This window comes from Lichenostomus cassidix, chromosome 2 (assembly GCF_008360975.1).
Source record: "Lichenostomus cassidix isolate B80296 chromosome 2, HeHo_3.0, whole genome shotgun sequence".
NCBI classification, from domain to species: Eukaryota; Metazoa; Chordata; class Aves; order Passeriformes; family Meliphagidae; genus Lichenostomus; species Lichenostomus cassidix.
Window position 1 is genome coordinate 64,080,753 of NC_139482.1, and position 18,117 is coordinate 64,098,869.

The window sequence follows — 18,117 nt, forward strand, 5'->3', positions numbered from 1 at the left end:
GTGCAGGTGTGTCTGTTAAAAGGAGAATTGTTTTTCCAGCCTCCTCCATTTCCTGCCTACAGATGGCATTGGATTGCAATTTGATAGCCAGTAATTACATGGACTTCACTGAAGACACACATATCCCTTTGCTTAGACTGATTTTATGAAATGCTTCCATTAAAACATAAAAACCCATCCCTTATGTAGAGGTCTTGGTGGAAGAGACTGGACTGTATTCTCACATTCCCTGTATTCTCACCAATATTTTTCTTGTTAAAGCACAGAAATTACCATATGGAACTAAACCAGTATATACTGCTGCTATGGAAGCCATAGCTCGATGTGGGGGAAAGGGGTCTTTAGTAAAAACCTACAATTTTGTTTACTTTATTTACCCAAATCTCACTGGATAGCCACAAACTCGTTGGCTGTCAGAATAGAAATACAAACACACACGAACAAGGATTGTGAGGTAGGTGAAAAGTCACCCAGATGGAAACAAACCGAAAAAGCCCAAGACCAGAGTTTTGATCATGTTGTCTCTCCCTCAGCAAAGGCAAGGAACAGAATTTTGTCAGGTAAAGCAGATGGATCTTTAATTTTTATGTAATTGGAAGCCTCTGTGTCAGGGGAGGGAGCTGCCCCCAGCTGCCAGTTACAGTGACAATGCTGGGTGTCACTCATCTCCTCAGGGTCAGAATGTTTGCACCATCAGTTCCAAACACTGAAGAGCCTCAGCAGAGCTGCCACCTTCAGCACTTTCTGCAGGAGGTCAGTGTGCTTGTTTGAAGGCATGTACTTACTCTTGTAAAAGCTTTTCCTCCCCTTTTCACTACACAGAGGCTTCAGTTTGTCACAGCCTGAAATGCCGTGCAACCACTGAAGCTACTTGGGGAAAAAGGGGAAAAACCAGGAACATGCAATATGGATGTGCAGGAATGGCCCCTCTGCACTCGCTGGTGCAGCTTGGTGGCTGCACATTGACTCTGGCAGCTGGCACTGGCAGAGCACAGCCTGCACCAGCAGCATCGTAGTGACAGATGGGATTTGGTTGTGGAGTTTTTGGACGCCTGTGTGTCTAGTACAGACTGTTGGATTTGCTCTTCACCAGGGTGGTGCCAGGTGCCACTTCAGCAGCTGAGGTACCACTTGTCCCTCCTGCTGTGCTGGACCAGCCCGGCAATGGCCCTCAGGGCTCATCTGATCTATCCCACCCATCTGCTCAGGAAAGTCTCCCTCTCCTGCTTTGCTCCCACAGAGATGTGGGTGAGCCTGGCTGGTCCTGGGTGATCCTTGACTGCCTCTGTGTGTTACACTGTCAGTCTTTGGGACAGAGAGTGATAAAATACACAGGCGCTGGAACACTTTTTAAATGAATTTTTTTAAGAAACTGCATACATCAGAGACAAACAATAATTTAAATACCATGCAGTTTCAGTATGTACAAAAACTAGGACATAGAGATCCAGTTTAATTTCTTCTAGTTATTTACATCATTTTCATACAGCCATAATCTGTTAAATTACAATACTGGAAGAGCACGATTGACAGCCACCACACTCACTCCTATACAAAGACAAACTATATACATACACTCGGATATCAACTGGAAAATGCAACTGGTGCAGGAGTAACTGGGACACACAGGAACACAGGTAATGTGCCCGTCACCTCCTCTTTGCTTACAGAAGTTGTTCCAAGCTCGAGCAGACTGAACACCTGGGAAAAAGAATTTGTCCCCTTTTTCTTTCCTGATTTTTTATTAGCCTAGTCATCTCCCATGGCTATTTATACAAAGTGATTTTATTTGCAGGCACGTCAGGGAGCCCCCATTGATGTGTAACTATGGGTTTCCACCTTGCCCATTGAATTTTATGAGTGCAAGTTTCACTAGGCATGTTAGAAGTGCTCCCCCCTCTCCTGGTTTATAGTGTTTGCACTGCACAGGTGGTGCTGTAGAAATAAGGAAGGGTGAGTTTAGTATTTGCAGTGATGACAGAATGCAGTGGTTATACATGTATTAGGATGAGATATATTTGTGCAATGGGCTCACTATATTGTTTCAGGTAACATAAAATAGCTAAAAGTCCATTATGTTCTTTCCCCTGCCTCTTCCTTCTCTTCTGATAATGCCTAGTGTGTTCACTAGGAATTGCCTGGACACCAAAGTTGATCTGAGCCTCTTACAGCAAACCTGCAGCCTGAAACTTCTTCAGCCTGCAGGTACCTACCCAGTGGGCTGTAGGCTGGGCAAAAGCCTCAGTGCCCACATTCCCTCTGAGTCAGAATGATGTCACCAGGTCCCTGCAACCCTCTGCTGGTGAAGGTGTGGGCAGGAGGGTGGTGTCACTATTGGGCTTCCTCACCATCACTTTTCCCAAACAATCAAAACTTTTTTGTCTTGGTGTCTTGGAACTGCTTTTTCAATCCCCACCACCTCCCCAGCCACTCCTTACTCCCCATTTCTGCTTCATTATTCTGCAGGCTGCTGAACAGATGTCAAAATACTGGCACATTTTAAGTATTCAGGATTCAGCAGATTATAACAAAAATGCTTTTATTCCTTGACTCTAGATGATTATCTCCATTATGAACTCTGGAGATGGATGACTGGAATATAATTTTTGTTCCATGTTTATTATCTTATTCTGTAAACATGATGTAATTTCTTTATTACCATTATTAATCTCTTCCCAATAAGAATGAGGATGACTCTGTTAACAGGGTCTTAGCAGGAATGCCATCATGATGTTCTACACATAATCTAGGTCCCTGGGAGGGAGAGAAATCATGACAGTTTGTTGTTTGGTTTTTTCTTTACCCCCAACAGAATCACAGCTTCTTCGCCATGATACAGATGGTTTTCACAGATGAGAAAACAATTCTCAAGAAATCAGATTTCTAAAAAAAGGGACCAGCAGTTCCCCAATCTGCATGCAGCTTCCCATGGATGCCAGAGTGGGCGTGCACATGGAGGATGTGCCGCAGTGTCCAGCCCTGAAAGGCTGTTGTGGAATGCCTTGACGAAGGTGAACTTTGCAAACTACCCAGAACCACTAAAGCTAAAAGCAGATGAAGTGTCAGTTCTGTGATACTGCAGTGCCAAACACCTTGTATGGCTTCTTTTTCCTCCCCTTCCCCCTTTTCAGGAATAAGCTCTGTTTGCAACTGGGGAGAAATATGGCAATTCTTCCACTTGTGTCCTGGTGTCTGCTCAGCCAGGAGTTAATAAAAAAAAATCCCAAAGAAATAAGAAAAAAAAGCATGGCTGCATGGAGCTGCCCTGGGGACAGCATGAATTATGAGGCAAGGCTGAGTGTGGCAACTTGCTGAGTGGTCAGCAGGGACGTGCCGGGGAATCATCCGGATGAAGGTGCTGGGGAACATTTGGCCATCGCCCAGGACTGGGCTGTTCCATGTCTCAAGCAGTGCCCAAAGGTTTATTTAGGGTGCCAGCCTGGCAGTGTGGGCACTGCCTGGGGCTGTGCCCGTGAGGGATGGTGGCAGTGCCCAGAGTGACCATTCCCCTGGGGACTCCAGCACTAACCATGGACTGACAGCAGCAGCCTGCGACTTTCACCTCCCTTCTCTTAATTTTATTAATAAAAATTAAACAAAACCTCACCTTTCCCTCCCACTAGCCTACCAAGTCCTGATTTCTGCCACCACTGCTCATTAAACCGTGTCCCTTCCCTTTCACTGTGATCCTCTAAGCTAGCAATGCCAGGGCATGTGTGAGATCCATACTGGGAACACAAGGACTTGCCCTTCAGGAAAGCTCTGTTGCAGAGCCCTGTGCTAATGCAATGTCTGTGCAGTCAAAAGCATAAAGGTTTTTTCCCCTTTTTTAAAGGTGTGATGCAGTCTTGTTACTTGTGTGCATATGTAAGTGAATGAACTTATAAACAGGAACCCGAGGTTTTCATGAAGATTACCCCAAAGCAGTGTATTCCTAGCTGGTAGGTTAAGTGCTCTGCCTCTGCTGCACTGAGCTGATAACATTGCACATTGAAGACTTCCATTACTGATGAACTTCTGTCTAAAGCAACTGTGAGCTGGTGATACAGGGATCCTCAGAATTCATCACCCAGTCTGGGAAGCACCAGAAACCACCTGGATTCTACTTTCCTTTGATCTTCCATCCTACAGCACCCAATCCTTACTTAATAGCTAACAATCCACAGCATCGCAAGGATGGCCATGGATGAGAATGAAAAGCTTTTGCTTGTCGCAGATGGAGAGCCAATCTGCAGCCACCACCAAGAGTAGATGGAGGGCATTGCCCTTGCTGCCAGGCTGGGGGCTAGAGCCACTCCATGGGCTACATGCAGGTCCTTTGGCTGTGCTCCTGCATCCAGAGGAGTGAGAAGAGGCCTGAGAAGAGGCACGAGTGCTGGCACTACACTGCACTGGCCATTCAATGCTCAAGTGGGAGAGGCTTCTTGGCCCACAATCAGTGAAGAGTGATGTTAGCATGGCATGGGGGGAGCTGGACAGGGAGCACAGAAGAGAGGATAGATACATGGAAGACAGCGAGAAAGGAAAAATCAGTAAAAGAATAACAGAAATAACAATTCTGTAGTAAAAAACTTTGGCCTCTCTGTTCAAACTGTCAAAGGAAAATAGCTATTGTGGAAGAAAAAAGGTCTCCTGAAGTAATAATCTGGAACTTCTTACAGTAATGTTGCTACAGTGCTTTTGGCCACCATCCCAAAACATGGCATAACAGTGTCTTGTACAACCTTGAAAGGAATCCTGACAATGTCTGCCCCAGCTTGCTGGCATTATACTAGTTAAGGACTTAATTCTGGAGGGTGATGGCCTAAATTCAGAAAAGCACTTAATTGTGTTCAGGTTCAATTAAGCCTGTCAGACATATTCTTGAATGCAGTGAGGCTGTGTGTGCTTCCTTACTGTAGAGTACACACTTAAGTTGGCAAGTAGGCCAGGCCCAGAGTGACCAGCTCTCCGAGCTCTGCTTGGTCAGTTTGTGTGTTAAACCACTATAATAAAAATAAATTAAAACCAAAATTTGAACCAATAAATTCAGAACACCTCTGAATTGCTGTCCTTACACCTCAGCTGTGGGTACCAGTGACAAGTCCCACCATCCATAAGAATGCCCCAGACTCCTTGTGTTAGGCCAGGTAACACACTTTGTCATGCTTTGCTCAGTATGAGTTTAGGATCAGTTCTTGAGACACCCGATATAGAGATGGTAGATATCTTTCATGGAACTTCCAGCTCCTCTGCAGGGCTGGAAGAGAATTCCAGCTTTTTCTGCTGCTAGGGTCATGTTGATTCTCACACAGTCATGAGGTTTGGGTGTAAAGACAAACTACAAGTGGAGCAGATGCCATGCAGTGACCATGAAGAGATGAGTTTTTGCTTGCTGGTCCTCAACGTTCTTGTCACTTACTGCTGATGGGCTCACAGCTGGGTTTAGAAAATTATACTTGAAATAAATGGAAAACAAACAGTTGCTAGAACCGAAGCAGCCTTCAGTAGGGAGTCCTGTTCTTCAGAGGTGATACCTTTCTCTGCTTGGAAGCTGAACAATGTCTACTGACTGGCTGTAAATTTCTCCAGGGAAAGAAATGCCTTTCTAGTCAGATGACATTCACAGATGGGCTGGCCCATGGAGTAATTTTGCTCCTTCACCATCCTCATAAGGTGCTCTCAGCTTGAAAGAAGTGTTTGGTCTAAGTGCTTTAGTGCCACAAGGGCTCATCTTTTGGAGACTTCACCCAGGCCAAGTGATTCCCTGAACACCATCTCAGGGCTCTCTAGAGTTGATGACAGAGGCTTGTCAGGATGAGGGGTGCCTGAAGACAACAATGGTTGCACCACCAGCTGGGCTGGAACACATATGGCAAATCCACATGCCGGGAAAGTCCTATACACAGATGCCAAGTCTTGGCACAATTCCCACCAGGGGTATTTTCTGTTACTGAAGCTTGAACCAGCAGGTCTGATGATGTTGCAGTACTCATCACACGTAAATACAATTCTCCTTTTTTTTATATTTATTTTTCTACTATTTTTCTGTTTTTTCTTTTTTAAAAAGGCAGTTCAGAAGATTTACATTGTACGTAACAGGGAAGTGAATAATACTAGCACTTATGGTTCCTTTTAGTTATGTTTTGAAGATGGCATAGTAGTCAGGTAGAACTGATCTGCTACGGTCTATGAAACCTGAAACCCAAGGGGAAAAAAAAAAGGAGAAACAATAAGATAGTATTCTCACATGTATATTGCACATTAAAAAAATTGTAGAACTAACTGCTACAGTGACACCACTAGGCAGCTCGATTCCTGCAGCACTGACATCAGCCATGCAGAGAAGGGGATCCAGAGCAGACAGACACTCACAGTTCCTTGGTCCTCGCCAGACTCACAGCTCATAGGCTTAAGCTGTTTGCACCAAAATCTACCAGAAACATTCATTTTGGTTCATCCTATGGGATCCCTGAGTGGGTGATAGCAGATCATCTCACCCTCTTTTAGGCCATACAAGGCCTGATTCCATAAAAATTGTCTGGTTTAGACAAACCTTATGGTCTTCTGCCAGAAAGATTTAAATAGAGTTTTAGTGCAATTATTCCTTAATGTTGGAGGTAAAAGAGACAAATGGAGCTAAAACAGCCCCCTTCCTGAAAGGCACCCTGTGTCAGAAGGCCTGGGTTTATCAGATCTGCAAATACTTTTTTTTAAGCTTTGATTTTTTCTCTATTATGATTTAATTAATGTGTCCCACTAGTAAAGTGACACATTCTTTGCTCATGCCACTGCTTAATGACATGAAGAGCTCATTACCTTGCTAATGATTTTATAATGGTGATTTATCTAAGTTAATTTAAGGGAATTTCTCTCTTTTGTTTCAGCATACTTCCTTCAAGTGCGTATTTCCCAAAGCCACTTGACCAACCAGTATGTCCCAGTGTTCCTCAGGCACACCCTTACCCCAATTTCTGTTACATCAGCCATGGCTCTGTGCATGCCTGGCCCAGACCTACTGAGTCCGAGCTGCTTGGTGACTTTCAGATACAAACTGAGCCACCTTAAAGGGTCACTGCTCACTCCAGCACTGGAAGAGAAGAAAAATACTGCCCAGAAATCTGTGAAAGCCAAGCAGCCAGGGGGACTTCTGGAAAACAAAACCAGTCTGTATGCTATGGGATGCTAAAGGCTTAGTGGAATTCAATGGAGTTCTCAACGGAGTTGACTCCTTGTAGCAACACCCCCTTTAAAACAGCCTCATCCTTTCTACAGTTGTCACCTCACCCTGGAGGAGCCAAATGTCCCTCAAAGGCTCAGTCACAGACGTCAACAGATCTAGGCCAATTGTACATCCTAAGGCTTCTCCCAGACCTTGTGGCTCAGGAGCAGCTGGCTTGTGTCTAGCAGCACTCTGTCACTACAGACCCCAGTGCAGCCAGCCTAGCACATGCTAGGAAGGAGAAGGGAGATTGTTTCTGCAAGGGAATATATGCATAATACATGTGGCAGATTTTAATGTAATTATTAATTTATACACATAAAAATCCCCTAATACAAAATTAATTTTGCCTTAAGCTTTTCTGTATTTTTCCTAAAAGTACCGCCTGCATTTTTTATGAGCGCTGAGCTGATGAACACATTAATACAAGGGCAGCTCCAGCTTTGCACCAGATCTCACTGTCACTTGTCTTCAGTACCCAACACTTGTCTTTAAAGTGTTGATTTGCAAAAGCCTGACTTTAACCCTAGCCTGTCAGAGAGGAAGGTGGTTGGTTTGGACTCATGGATAATTCATTCAGTCTCTACCTTCAAACTAAAAAAACCCCAAGGTGTAAATAATAGTGCCTCTCTTACAGTGTGGACCTTGCCATGCCCCACTGCGTCACCCATGGCTGGACATGGAGGACAGCAGGAGATCTGTGGGTGGGAATTGCATGGTGTGGAACAGCCACAAACTCAGCGGGGCTTGGTGTTGCTCATTCAGACTTTGCAATGTGCTCCACAAGGGTTCCCTGTCCTACTTCAGACATCAACGTGTTTTTTAAACTTTTGATCTCAGAAGAGCAGATATGCAGCTAGAGCATGAAGATTAAAAAAAAAAAAAGAGGTTATACTTCATTAAACGGCACGTGCCTGCCTAACACCCCATCATGGGGCAGCATGTGTTCGTCTGTGTGAGCTGCTTTTACAGCCTGTAATTCTAAATGTTGTCTAGACCTCACGGTGTGTTCAGTGTGTGTTGGAGAAACAGCTGCCGGCTTAGGTTTTTTTTTTTTAACAACAATATTCATTTATAGTCTTAAAAAATTAATCTCTCAGCTTACCTTGTTAGATGCCTACTTAATTCATGAACTTCCATTTCAGAGCTTTTAAATTCATTAAGCTCTTTTCGAATGGCTGCCTGCAAAGGACAAATAAACTCATAAATGTATAAATGAGAGAGATCAAAATAAGTTCACTTTGTTCTAAAAACAGTATATTAAAAGTAAAGCAGATAGATAAAATTTTCAGAGAGAGAAAGACAAACCTAAAGACTTTAAAATGTGAAAAGGAAATGCTTTAGTGGAATGGCTCAATTTGAAAACATACCACAGACAATACAGGTACAGAACCCAATTCTGGCTAATTATGTAAACATTTACATGTACAAAATCCCAATTAGCTCAAGCATGAGAAAAAAAATACGCGCTGCAGAGCTGGATTGTGACTAGACTGGGCCCAGATCCTGACAGATTTGTACTTGAGATGTCTTATGCCTTTATTGGTCCTGAATTTCCTCAGGTGAAGTTACCTAAAGCAATTGATTTTACTTGGGAAGGAAAAGAGGGATACCTGGCTCCCTGCCCTTTACTCTGCCTCAGGCTGTGCCCCTCTGCCCTGTTCTTCCTTTCTGACTCAGCTGTACTGTTTATTGAATGATTCAACAAATTAATCCAGCAGAAAACCTGCCATGGTGTGGTGGTATTCAGCCTCTGTGGCTTGTCTGTGAGGGAAAAGAAAACCAGGGACACTGGCAGGAAGAGAAATATCGAAGAATAAAAAACCAGAGGGGGTGACTTGCAGGGACTCAGCTGCATGGTAGAGATGGTGCTCAGCAGCTCAAGTCCCAAGCTCAAAGTCCAGATGACTGACAGCCCTGTGATATTCGTAGCTCACAAGTGTTTCACTGTGAGCATTTGGAGGGGACGTGCAAGGTGTCTGTTGTGGCCAAATGCTCCCATGGTGTGTGCACTGCCTTTCTGTGTGATGCTGAAAACATCAGCATCAGGGGTGGAAAGGGGGTGCTCCAGTAAGTGGTACTTACTTCTATCAGGAATTTTTCTCAATGAAGGCAATTGAAACCAGCATGAGTAGCATGAGCCCAAACCAGGATTTTTGCAACAGCCACTGCTCTGGTCATCAATTACCTTTGCTTTCAATAGCCCTAAGTGATAGATTTTGCAAGTGTTTTTCTACAGAAAAGGCCCTTTCTGCTCCTTCTCCACAGCTTTGGTTTCTTATTTCCCTGAGAAGTACCTGTCAGGTGCTGCCTCCATCCATCAGGACAGAGTGATGGCTATGCAGCAGCTCCAGGGCTGCCCTCAGCAGACCAATCTGCCACTGAAGTGACTGTGAAGGAGGCCACAGGGGCTCCTGACTCCCACAGGGACTGAGATCTATTCCCTCCTTCATCCCTCATCAGTTGGAGAGATGCAAAAGCACCCTTTTCCTTCCCCTGTGGGTCAGACCTGGTAAACACAAACTCTGACTGAAGGCAGCTCCCTCCACCCGGCACACAGAGCAAGATTTACTGGCAAACAGAAATGCCCATTGCCAAAATCTGTTTTTGCAATAAATCTAGCCTGTGCTGACCAGTGAAGACAGCTACTGAATCACAGCTCTGGAAGAAAATAAACCTATATGGGATGATGGCAGTTTTGTTTCAATTTTCCTGGCTATTTTTTCCAACAGTGGACACAGTGTTGAGGAAAAGCAGGTCAGCTGAGTGGCAGAAATCAGAATAATGTCCACAGGACCTAAACAAAAACCAACCTTATGCTTCCTTATGCCATGAAGGGCAGTAATATTTGAATGACAAACATCTCTTCTGATGATGATACTTGCTTTGGTGAGAAAAGGTTAATTTGAAGGACTTAACCATTTTCTCTGACTACTGAACTTGCATACGCATGAAAAAAAAGAAAAAGTGACATCAAGGTACTCTGCCTTAATACTAAACTCTTTACCAGGCTACTTTTAACAGTGGTATTTAATGCTTGTTCTTTTCAGAGACACAGGATGAGGTAGGACATGTCTGGAAATAACTCTCTATGCCCAGCTGAAATTTGTCCATGCCTTTCATCCCAGACAGGGATCTCTCAAAGGCTGCAGAACCAGTTGAAAGATTTATTCCCTCCCTCACCTACCAATGAAGAGAATAAAACTGTCAGTTAACTAAGATCTTGTCAAACATGGTGAAGTAAAGTGAGAAAAGCTAATTTTACCCTGTATATTACGGTCTGTGAACAGTCCAGAGAAATTTTTCCTTTTTTTTCAGATCAGTTTATGCTACATTAACTTAACCAAAGCTAAACTGAAAAAATCCCTCTATCAAGGAGGAGACCAATGTCACAAAACCATACAAGTCCTTTGGTTGAATTATACAACAGGCTATCCTTTGTGAATAGAACCAAGAGCACCACAGATGAATGGCATGACTGGAAATCCTGCTAATTTTCTAAACATTGGACATCATGCTCTCCATTGCTGGATGAGTGAGTTCCATGGCAAGGAAATAGTCCAAGCTTGAATTCAGGTATATGAAGTCTTTGAAATTACAAGGGCATCATAGAGTGACTGTCAGATTCATGACTGAATCACTGAGCCTCATAGTCCTTGCTTCTTACAAGGTCCATAAAGCCTTTTAAATCTCTTTCCTGGGGTCCCATTAATGACTGATATAATTTGTGACTGATATAATTCACCAGCAATTTAACCCTCTGCCATCAATACCAACACCAGATATACCATTTAGTTCCACCAGCACTCAGAGGGCAGTGCCATCAATACCAAATATGTGTCTTTTTTCATCTGCAGGTCTCATGTGATTTCAGTTCAGTGCTTAAAATACTCTATGGCAGAAATCCTGAGCAAAGATCCCTGTTGTAACACACCAGAGAGAAGTGACCTGGCTTTGGAGGGAGGGAGAGACCTTTGCCAAACTGACCTACTGGCATTTTCATACCCAAGCCTGTCCTGTCCTGGCACAGCCATTCTGGCACACGCTCCTGTCTCACTGCTCTGCTAAGTCTTGCCAGAGCTCTCAGCTGGCAGCATTATGTGGCAAGACCAAAACCAACAAACAACAGGGTTGTCATCAAGACCCTTCCTCAAGGGACTTGGGATTCCTTCCCTCTCCTGGTTTCCATGCATATAGAAACCTTCTTGCCAATGATTTATGACTCAAACAAACAAACAACCTTGTGAATGGGAAAAAACCACAGATGTGTTGGGAAGGAATGTCAGGTGGATGTTTATTCCTTGACAGCCATGGGACCTGTGGAACCCAAGTGATGCTGTTTGCCATGACATACTCTGGCTGTTCAGGCCATGGCTCTCCCAGAGTTGTTCCACTTACTTTGTCGGCGGCTGTGAGTCGTGTCCAGGGTTTGTCTGCCCTCCTGTCGTAGTCCTGCGCATCTGCCACTTCCACGTAGTCACTGAAGCGGATGAGGATCTTCCTCTCACGTAGCTCTTCTACTGTGGGTCTCTGACTCAGCTGCAGGTTTGAGGAAGGAATGGAAAAAGACATTAGGACTTTGTTTTTTCTCTGTAGAGTGCTGCTTGGGGGTTTATTTTACTACAGCCACCACTGTGGTAATAAGAGGGTTCAGACATTACCAGTGCTGTGTTTTTATCGGCCTTTCACAGAATTGCTACCTGGGAAATACCCTCTTGTTGTAACATCTTGAATATCATCTCACCTTGCTGCCAGAGCAGCCCACTGTTCTTTGGGCAGCTGCTGTGGCTGGAGACCCCAATCCCCAGCTGAGGCTGATTGCCCTTGCAGAGATGAGATGTAAAGCAACAAAGTCTTCAAGTGCACTGAAGTCCCAGGAAGAGACAAAGACCCCAACACATCTTTAAAACTACCTGCACAGACTGTTCCCTTTTCAGCCCTCTGCTGCTGTTGTCTGTACTTTAGTACTGCCTGGGAAGAGTCAGGCCAAGGCATGGAGTGGCTGCTACCCTGAATTATGTGCATAAGGTGAGAAACGACCTTTTTTTCGATTCTGATATTCTGCAGACCTGTCCTTACTTCCTGAAAAGGCAGGCAGGATGATTAGTGCTCACTGAACTTTTACTGTATCTCTTGACAGCTCTGTTTTGTGCCACAGTATATTTAACTTTTGAAAGTTTAAAATGCATGCATTTAAGGAAAGGAAAAAAAAAAAGGCAAAGGGCAGATTGTATCATGTCAGGAAAGCATCAGGAAAGCATCTTCATTGTTTCAAAGCATTTTCAAATTCCACAGCAGAATAGTCAGCCATAGTCAAAACTCCTCTTAATTTAGTGTGCTGGCAGTCCACATGTTGCACAGCCAGTTACATGGGCAGGGACAGGAGTTGGCTTTCAAGGATCAGTTCTCCTTGGATGCACAGCATGCTGGTGAATGTGCAATTACACAATTACATGCTGGTGAATGTGCAATTACATGTGCAAATACACAGTCATTTCTGAAGAAGGTGATACATAAATGTATGCATGTGGCTGTAGATTAGCTGAAAAGTTTCACTGTTAGAGTAGAACATTTGTAACCAGGATACATCACGAAAAATATCATCCTGATAACAATTTCCTACACAGTATGTCATGCTCTTTCCACTCACCAGAAATAGATGTGTTTGAAATACTTTACCCTTGTGAAGGGCGAAAGGTCTAAATATTTAATAAAATGCTTGAGATTCTATTCTGCGACATTATTTATGCTCCTGACTCCACCTTTCTTCCAAATTAAGTATCTCAGTTCCCTGCATTTCATCTTCCAGGGAGAATTAAGATTTTAAACAGCCAGGATACTAAGTGAAGGGTACAAATTCCCACCTTTCTTCACCATTTGGCTGGAGCTCCACCAACCTATCCTGCATCTGGCTGTAAGCCTGTGTGCTTGTTCTTGGCACGGATTGTTGTCTTTCTCTTGTGTTTAGAAAAGATGATTTTGATGGGAGGTGGCAGTGAGGCTGCTCTCCTTACACCACCATCCCTGAGCATGCACACACAAACTGGGTTCAAGCACCTCATGTGGAGGGTCTGCAGAGCTGCACTGATGTCCTGCCTGTAAGATGCTCAGGAGAACAGGAATGAGGATGGAAAAAAGATGCACTGACTCTTGTGCCAGTGCTCTGGCTGTGAAAGAGTCCTGAAATCCATGGCTGATATCACATAGCTCATGTGTAGCCATAAATCTACATATATTTCCATATATAAATACATGCACACAAAATATATTCAGTACATCAAACCAAAGTGCCAATCTGATCATGCTAAATGTAAAGAGAGAGACAACCACACTAAGTCATTTTCTAAAAGCCATTAATTAAAGCTACATCATTTGAATGGTTAACAAATTTCCCTGCCTTCTCCTCATGCCATTGCAGAGATTTCTTGTTACCTCTTGTGTGAGGGTCTTGCAGTATGTTTGAGCTGCCCAGAGCTCTCTTAACTCGAATAGCTGGGGAAACAGCTATGCAGGACAGACTGTAAGCAGCCCCACTGCAGGTGTCAGTTCAGTGTTTGTCCGAGTTGAGGGCACAGCTCACCTGAGATCTCACCTTGCAGTTTATTTTTATGACCTGTGAGATGTGGCTTTTTGGGTCTAAATTGCTTAATGCTACAGAGCCCATCTCGAGCAGCACCTGAGAATGACCTCTTTTAACAGGCAGAACGAATAGGGCACATTAAAAAATTACAGGACAAGGACATGGCCAAAGGCCTGAAATGATTGTCTGCACGAAGTGTGGTGCTCCAAGCAGGGAGAAGGGGTTCTCACTGAGCTGGACCCTTTTTTATTCGCTTCTGTTAACGTCAAAGGGATGTATGTGCATGAGTGTGTCTGGATACCTTCTGTGTGCACTACCTGGGCATTTGCATTTCTATTAACCTATTTGTGAAGATCTGTGAGCTGAGGGAGCAGAGTAATTCTATGGCGAGTGACTCCTTATTTGAGAGTGAACCAGGGTAAAATTCCCTTTCAAAATAAATGGATTTGTATTAATGCAAAAGCAGTAAATGAGGACAAGATCTCTCACATATTGTCACAGGAGGTCAGATTTTCTTCTGTATATTCTGGAGCAGTGTAGATACAAATGGGCATTTTCCAGGCTTTGATTCTAATGCAATTTCAAAGGGAAGGTTTAACACAGCTCCCTTTGTCTGTGGCATGGGAAATGAAGCAAACCCAAGCACCACCACCAGGTAAAGTGGGGGGGACCTACTCCTGCCAGTCTGGTCTTGGGATTTAATCAAATGCAAAATACTGAGTTTGCTTCACTTCAGTCACCAAGGAAACTTGCTGTCTTGGCACATCATCATTGCCTGCTCTGTTACCTCATTAAAATGTTATAGTTGTTATTTAAGGAAGAAACCAAGCTGAAAAGTTATAAACCCTAACCAGCAGCACACACAACCTCCTCTCTCCTTTGCCCCCCACCTTCTCTGGTAAAGACATAGGAGCAGAATGTGATAAAAAATGCCCTGAAGACCTTTCCTTCTGACTATAAATACAGTTTATCCAAATTAGCCACTAACATTTTTTTCTGCTCTGACCTTTCTCCTCCCCGCTGGCTCTCTCTCACCTCTCTCTGATGAGTCCCATCTCTCTCAAGAGTTCATTATTTTCAACAGCTTTTGCTGATGCAAGCCAGTGGAGGTCAGTTAAAGAAAAGCTTGAACATCTTCAAGCAAGCAAGACATTTCCCAGATAGGCACCAGTGAACAGAGAGTTCAAATTGGACCAGGGCTGGAATTTAACAGGAGCAAAGATTTCAGATTATTGCATGGATTTTAAGAAACAGCCACGCCTCATCATTTTGGCTGTCAATATTACAGCTCTCATTTGACAGATTTCATTTTGGAGCTAGAACTCTGGGAAAAATAAGCTATTGGCAGTGGGGGGACAGGAAGCAGTAAACAGCGCCGGGCATTGGGGAGTATGGTGCCATTTAAAGGAAGAGAAGGTAGGAAGAGTTCTATTCCACTTTGCAAGTGATTCTCAACATGTTCTATTAATCCAGGCTACGATTCTCTCTCTATAATGGAAGTCCTCAAGGGACATTCAGGCTTGTGTTAATTGCCTTGGTCCTTGGCCAAGTTCACCGTGGTTCAGAGAGGATACATCCTTGGTAGTAATTCCTGAGTGCCCAGATCTCCCTGTAGATGTGACCCACCTGCAACACTTCTCCCAGAGAGCTGCTGCACATTAATATTCTTGGAATGGGCTGGGGCTTGAGACCAGTGCTCAGAGAAAAAACCTTCCTAATCCGCATGTCCTTCCACTCAAATGATGCAAGTCAATGTGCCCAAAGGTGCTTGATGGGCCTGAGGGGCAGGGAGAGAGGGGACAGGGGTGGCTGGGTGTGCAGATCCCAGCTGTGGGCATCTCAGCTGGAGGCAAATATGCTTCCCTTCTCCTTCCTCAGTCAGGAGGGACAGGAGCTACTGAGAAACTTACCCAATAGCATTTGCCTTCATTTTGTTATTTGAATGGTAGCTACTCTTCATCCCAGTTAATCTGGAGCTAGATGAGTCTGAGAGGATGCAAAGTGCTGAAAGGGGATGCTTGCTATAGGTCACCTGATTTCTTTATAGTTTTCTTTTAGAAATTGCCTGTCCAGATGATGAATTCAACTGAGTGTTTATTGCTGACTTTAATAAGGCATCTAGACCTAGCAAGGTAATCTTACTTATTACAGCATGTCATGTTACAACTTATCATCATAACACTGTAACAAAATGTCAGTGCTGAAGGAATTTTAAGAACAGCTTTTTTATGGATGGAGTGGATTCTTCTCCTGGAGTTGGAATGTTGCCACCAAAAAAAAGCTGGGGACAGCAGCAGTTTCTGTAGTGCAAGGTCAAAGGTCTCATCAGTGGCTTCCACAGAACTCACTTCCCTTCTTATTCCCAGCTACACACATTTATAAAAGAGGCAACATGGCAGACTTTCCTTATGTTGAATTTGCCCTGAGGGCATGTGTGCGCTTGAGAACTCAGTGCAAACAGAAAGGGCTGCTGTGCAACACACTTGCTGTGCTCAATTAAGCTTCTGCTTGATCTGAGGTTTAAAATCCTTTGGTAATAAGGCTTCAGTACAAACCGACAGAAGGAGCTTGCCACTCTGCTGTAAACACAACGACACATCTGGGACAGGCTCATGAAAGACACAGCTGGGGAATAACAACTATTTTTGCAGGATTCACTCAGTGGTTGGCATTTTTAGTTGTTACCAAAAACACTTGCACACTTTATTCACTTCTTTTCTCTAGTGATTTCTGAGCTTTTATGATGGTATGTTTGGTAGGTGAGAACAAAATCTGTTGTTAGATCAGCCCTGCGGTTCTTTCATTAAAATGACATGAGCTACTAGAACAACTTGCAACAGTTTAAAAAGACAATCCAAATCAAACAATGTTAATTTATGTTGCTATCAACCTCAGAAATGCGAGGGAGAAAAATCTTAACTAGAGAGGAAGCCAAAAAAAGACTAAAAGGAATGTGACCAGGAACAGCGGTATGAACATTAAAGAGCCAGCTGCCAGGGCCTCAGACTGACGCCGCTCTCCCTGTTGTTCCTATGTAAAAGTGCAAACAAAGCAAAGCAAGAAATCTCACAGAAAACTGCCGAGGTTTTAGGGAGCAGGTACTGATGTGAAGCAGTGCCAGCGTGGGTGCTTTAGTTGAGCTGTGCCTCTGCCTGTGACAGACAATTCCTGTGCTCTGTACCTTTCCTACAGAATTGTGTAGGATGGGAACGTGTGCCCTCACTTCTTAGGTGGCAGACTGTGTATGGGAAGCTTTGCTCTGTATCTATTACAGCTACTCCTCAAATGGCATCAAGCTCTATGCTGGATTCCTGCACGTGTTTACCCTTCAATGTACAGGGAAATTGAAAGCCTGGTAAAATGGTATTTCCACCCTTTGCGCAGAGCCTCAGTCCCATGAAACATCTGCAATGCAGTTAGGATCTTTTCTTTCAGGCAGTGCTACGAGGGAATGCAAAACCATCCTTGTCACTGTGCTCAGGAATATAAGTGTTTTAAAAACATTATGGCTCTCTAGCTCCTGTAGACACCAGCAGGATCCCCCCACTGGTGACCAAGAATTCTGCCTATTTACATGAACTGAGAATAAGGCATGAGATTTTTAACAATGGAAGAAAGCAATCCAGTTCTCTGAGTGTAACCTTTCCACACATAGAGAGACCTTTCCTTGCTATTATTTATACCACAAAAGCTGTGATCACATGGGTTAAAAAAACTAAGCTATCTAAAACTGTACAGAAAGGGAATGGTGGTGTTTCACAAGTATGTGAGTTTTTAGGGGGCTTTCTTCACCTCTGGAGATAGGAAATATGTCAGTGGTGAAAGAAAGTTTATCTGCAATAACAGGATGGATTGTGCACTGTGTATGTTTGGGCATCCATAGACATTTATGCCAGCTGCAAAACTGAATGTGTGTATCTAAAATGACCGTTCTTCAGTTTTAAGAGTAAATGACTTTCAAATCAAGTGATGCTGTTTTGTTTGTCCTTCCCTGCCAATTCAAGATTGTTTTCTGCACAATATGCTTTTTTGCAAATGCTTGTCTCTATTTAGTTTAAATGCCTCAATTGACAACCTCCCTTTCTAAAAAATGTTTTGCTTCCTTTTATGAGGGTTTTTTTGGTGGAATTTTCAAATCAGCATTGCTTTAACTTTGCTCTCTGCAATGGCTACAGAAGCCATTATATTAATAAGAAGCACTGGACCTTGTAAATGCTGGTCTCCATCCTTCACTGTTCAGTTATAAAGAGAAGATCTTCTTTTGTTCTGTTTGAAATGTTACCAGCAATAGCCTGCAAAGTGGTTTCCTTCACTCTCTGTGGACTTATACCCTGCA

The 18,117-nt window shown here is 43.7% G+C and overlaps 1 protein-coding gene across 9 annotated transcripts in view; it reads right to left on the reverse strand.

Moving 5' to 3' along the window:
- Nucleotides 1–1,347: 1,347 nt before the first annotated feature.
- The window catches only part of PHACTR1 (phosphatase and actin regulator 1), a 304,744-nt gene continuing 287,974 nt past the window's right edge, over nt 1,348–18,117 (reverse strand). For all 9 annotated transcript variants that reach the window (XM_085051888.1, XM_085051887.1, XM_085051892.1 and 6 more), the window contains 3 exons: nt 11,600–11,740; nt 8,307–8,383; nt 1,348–6,177 (listed from right to left, as the gene is read on the reverse strand). In XM_085051888.1, coding sequence (XP_084908014.1) covers nt 6,162–6,177; nt 8,307–8,383; nt 11,600–11,740 — 234 coding nt within the window. In that variant the 3' untranslated portion in view covers nt 1,348–6,161. The remainder of the gene's footprint in view (nt 6,178–8,306; nt 8,384–11,599; nt 11,741–18,117) is intronic.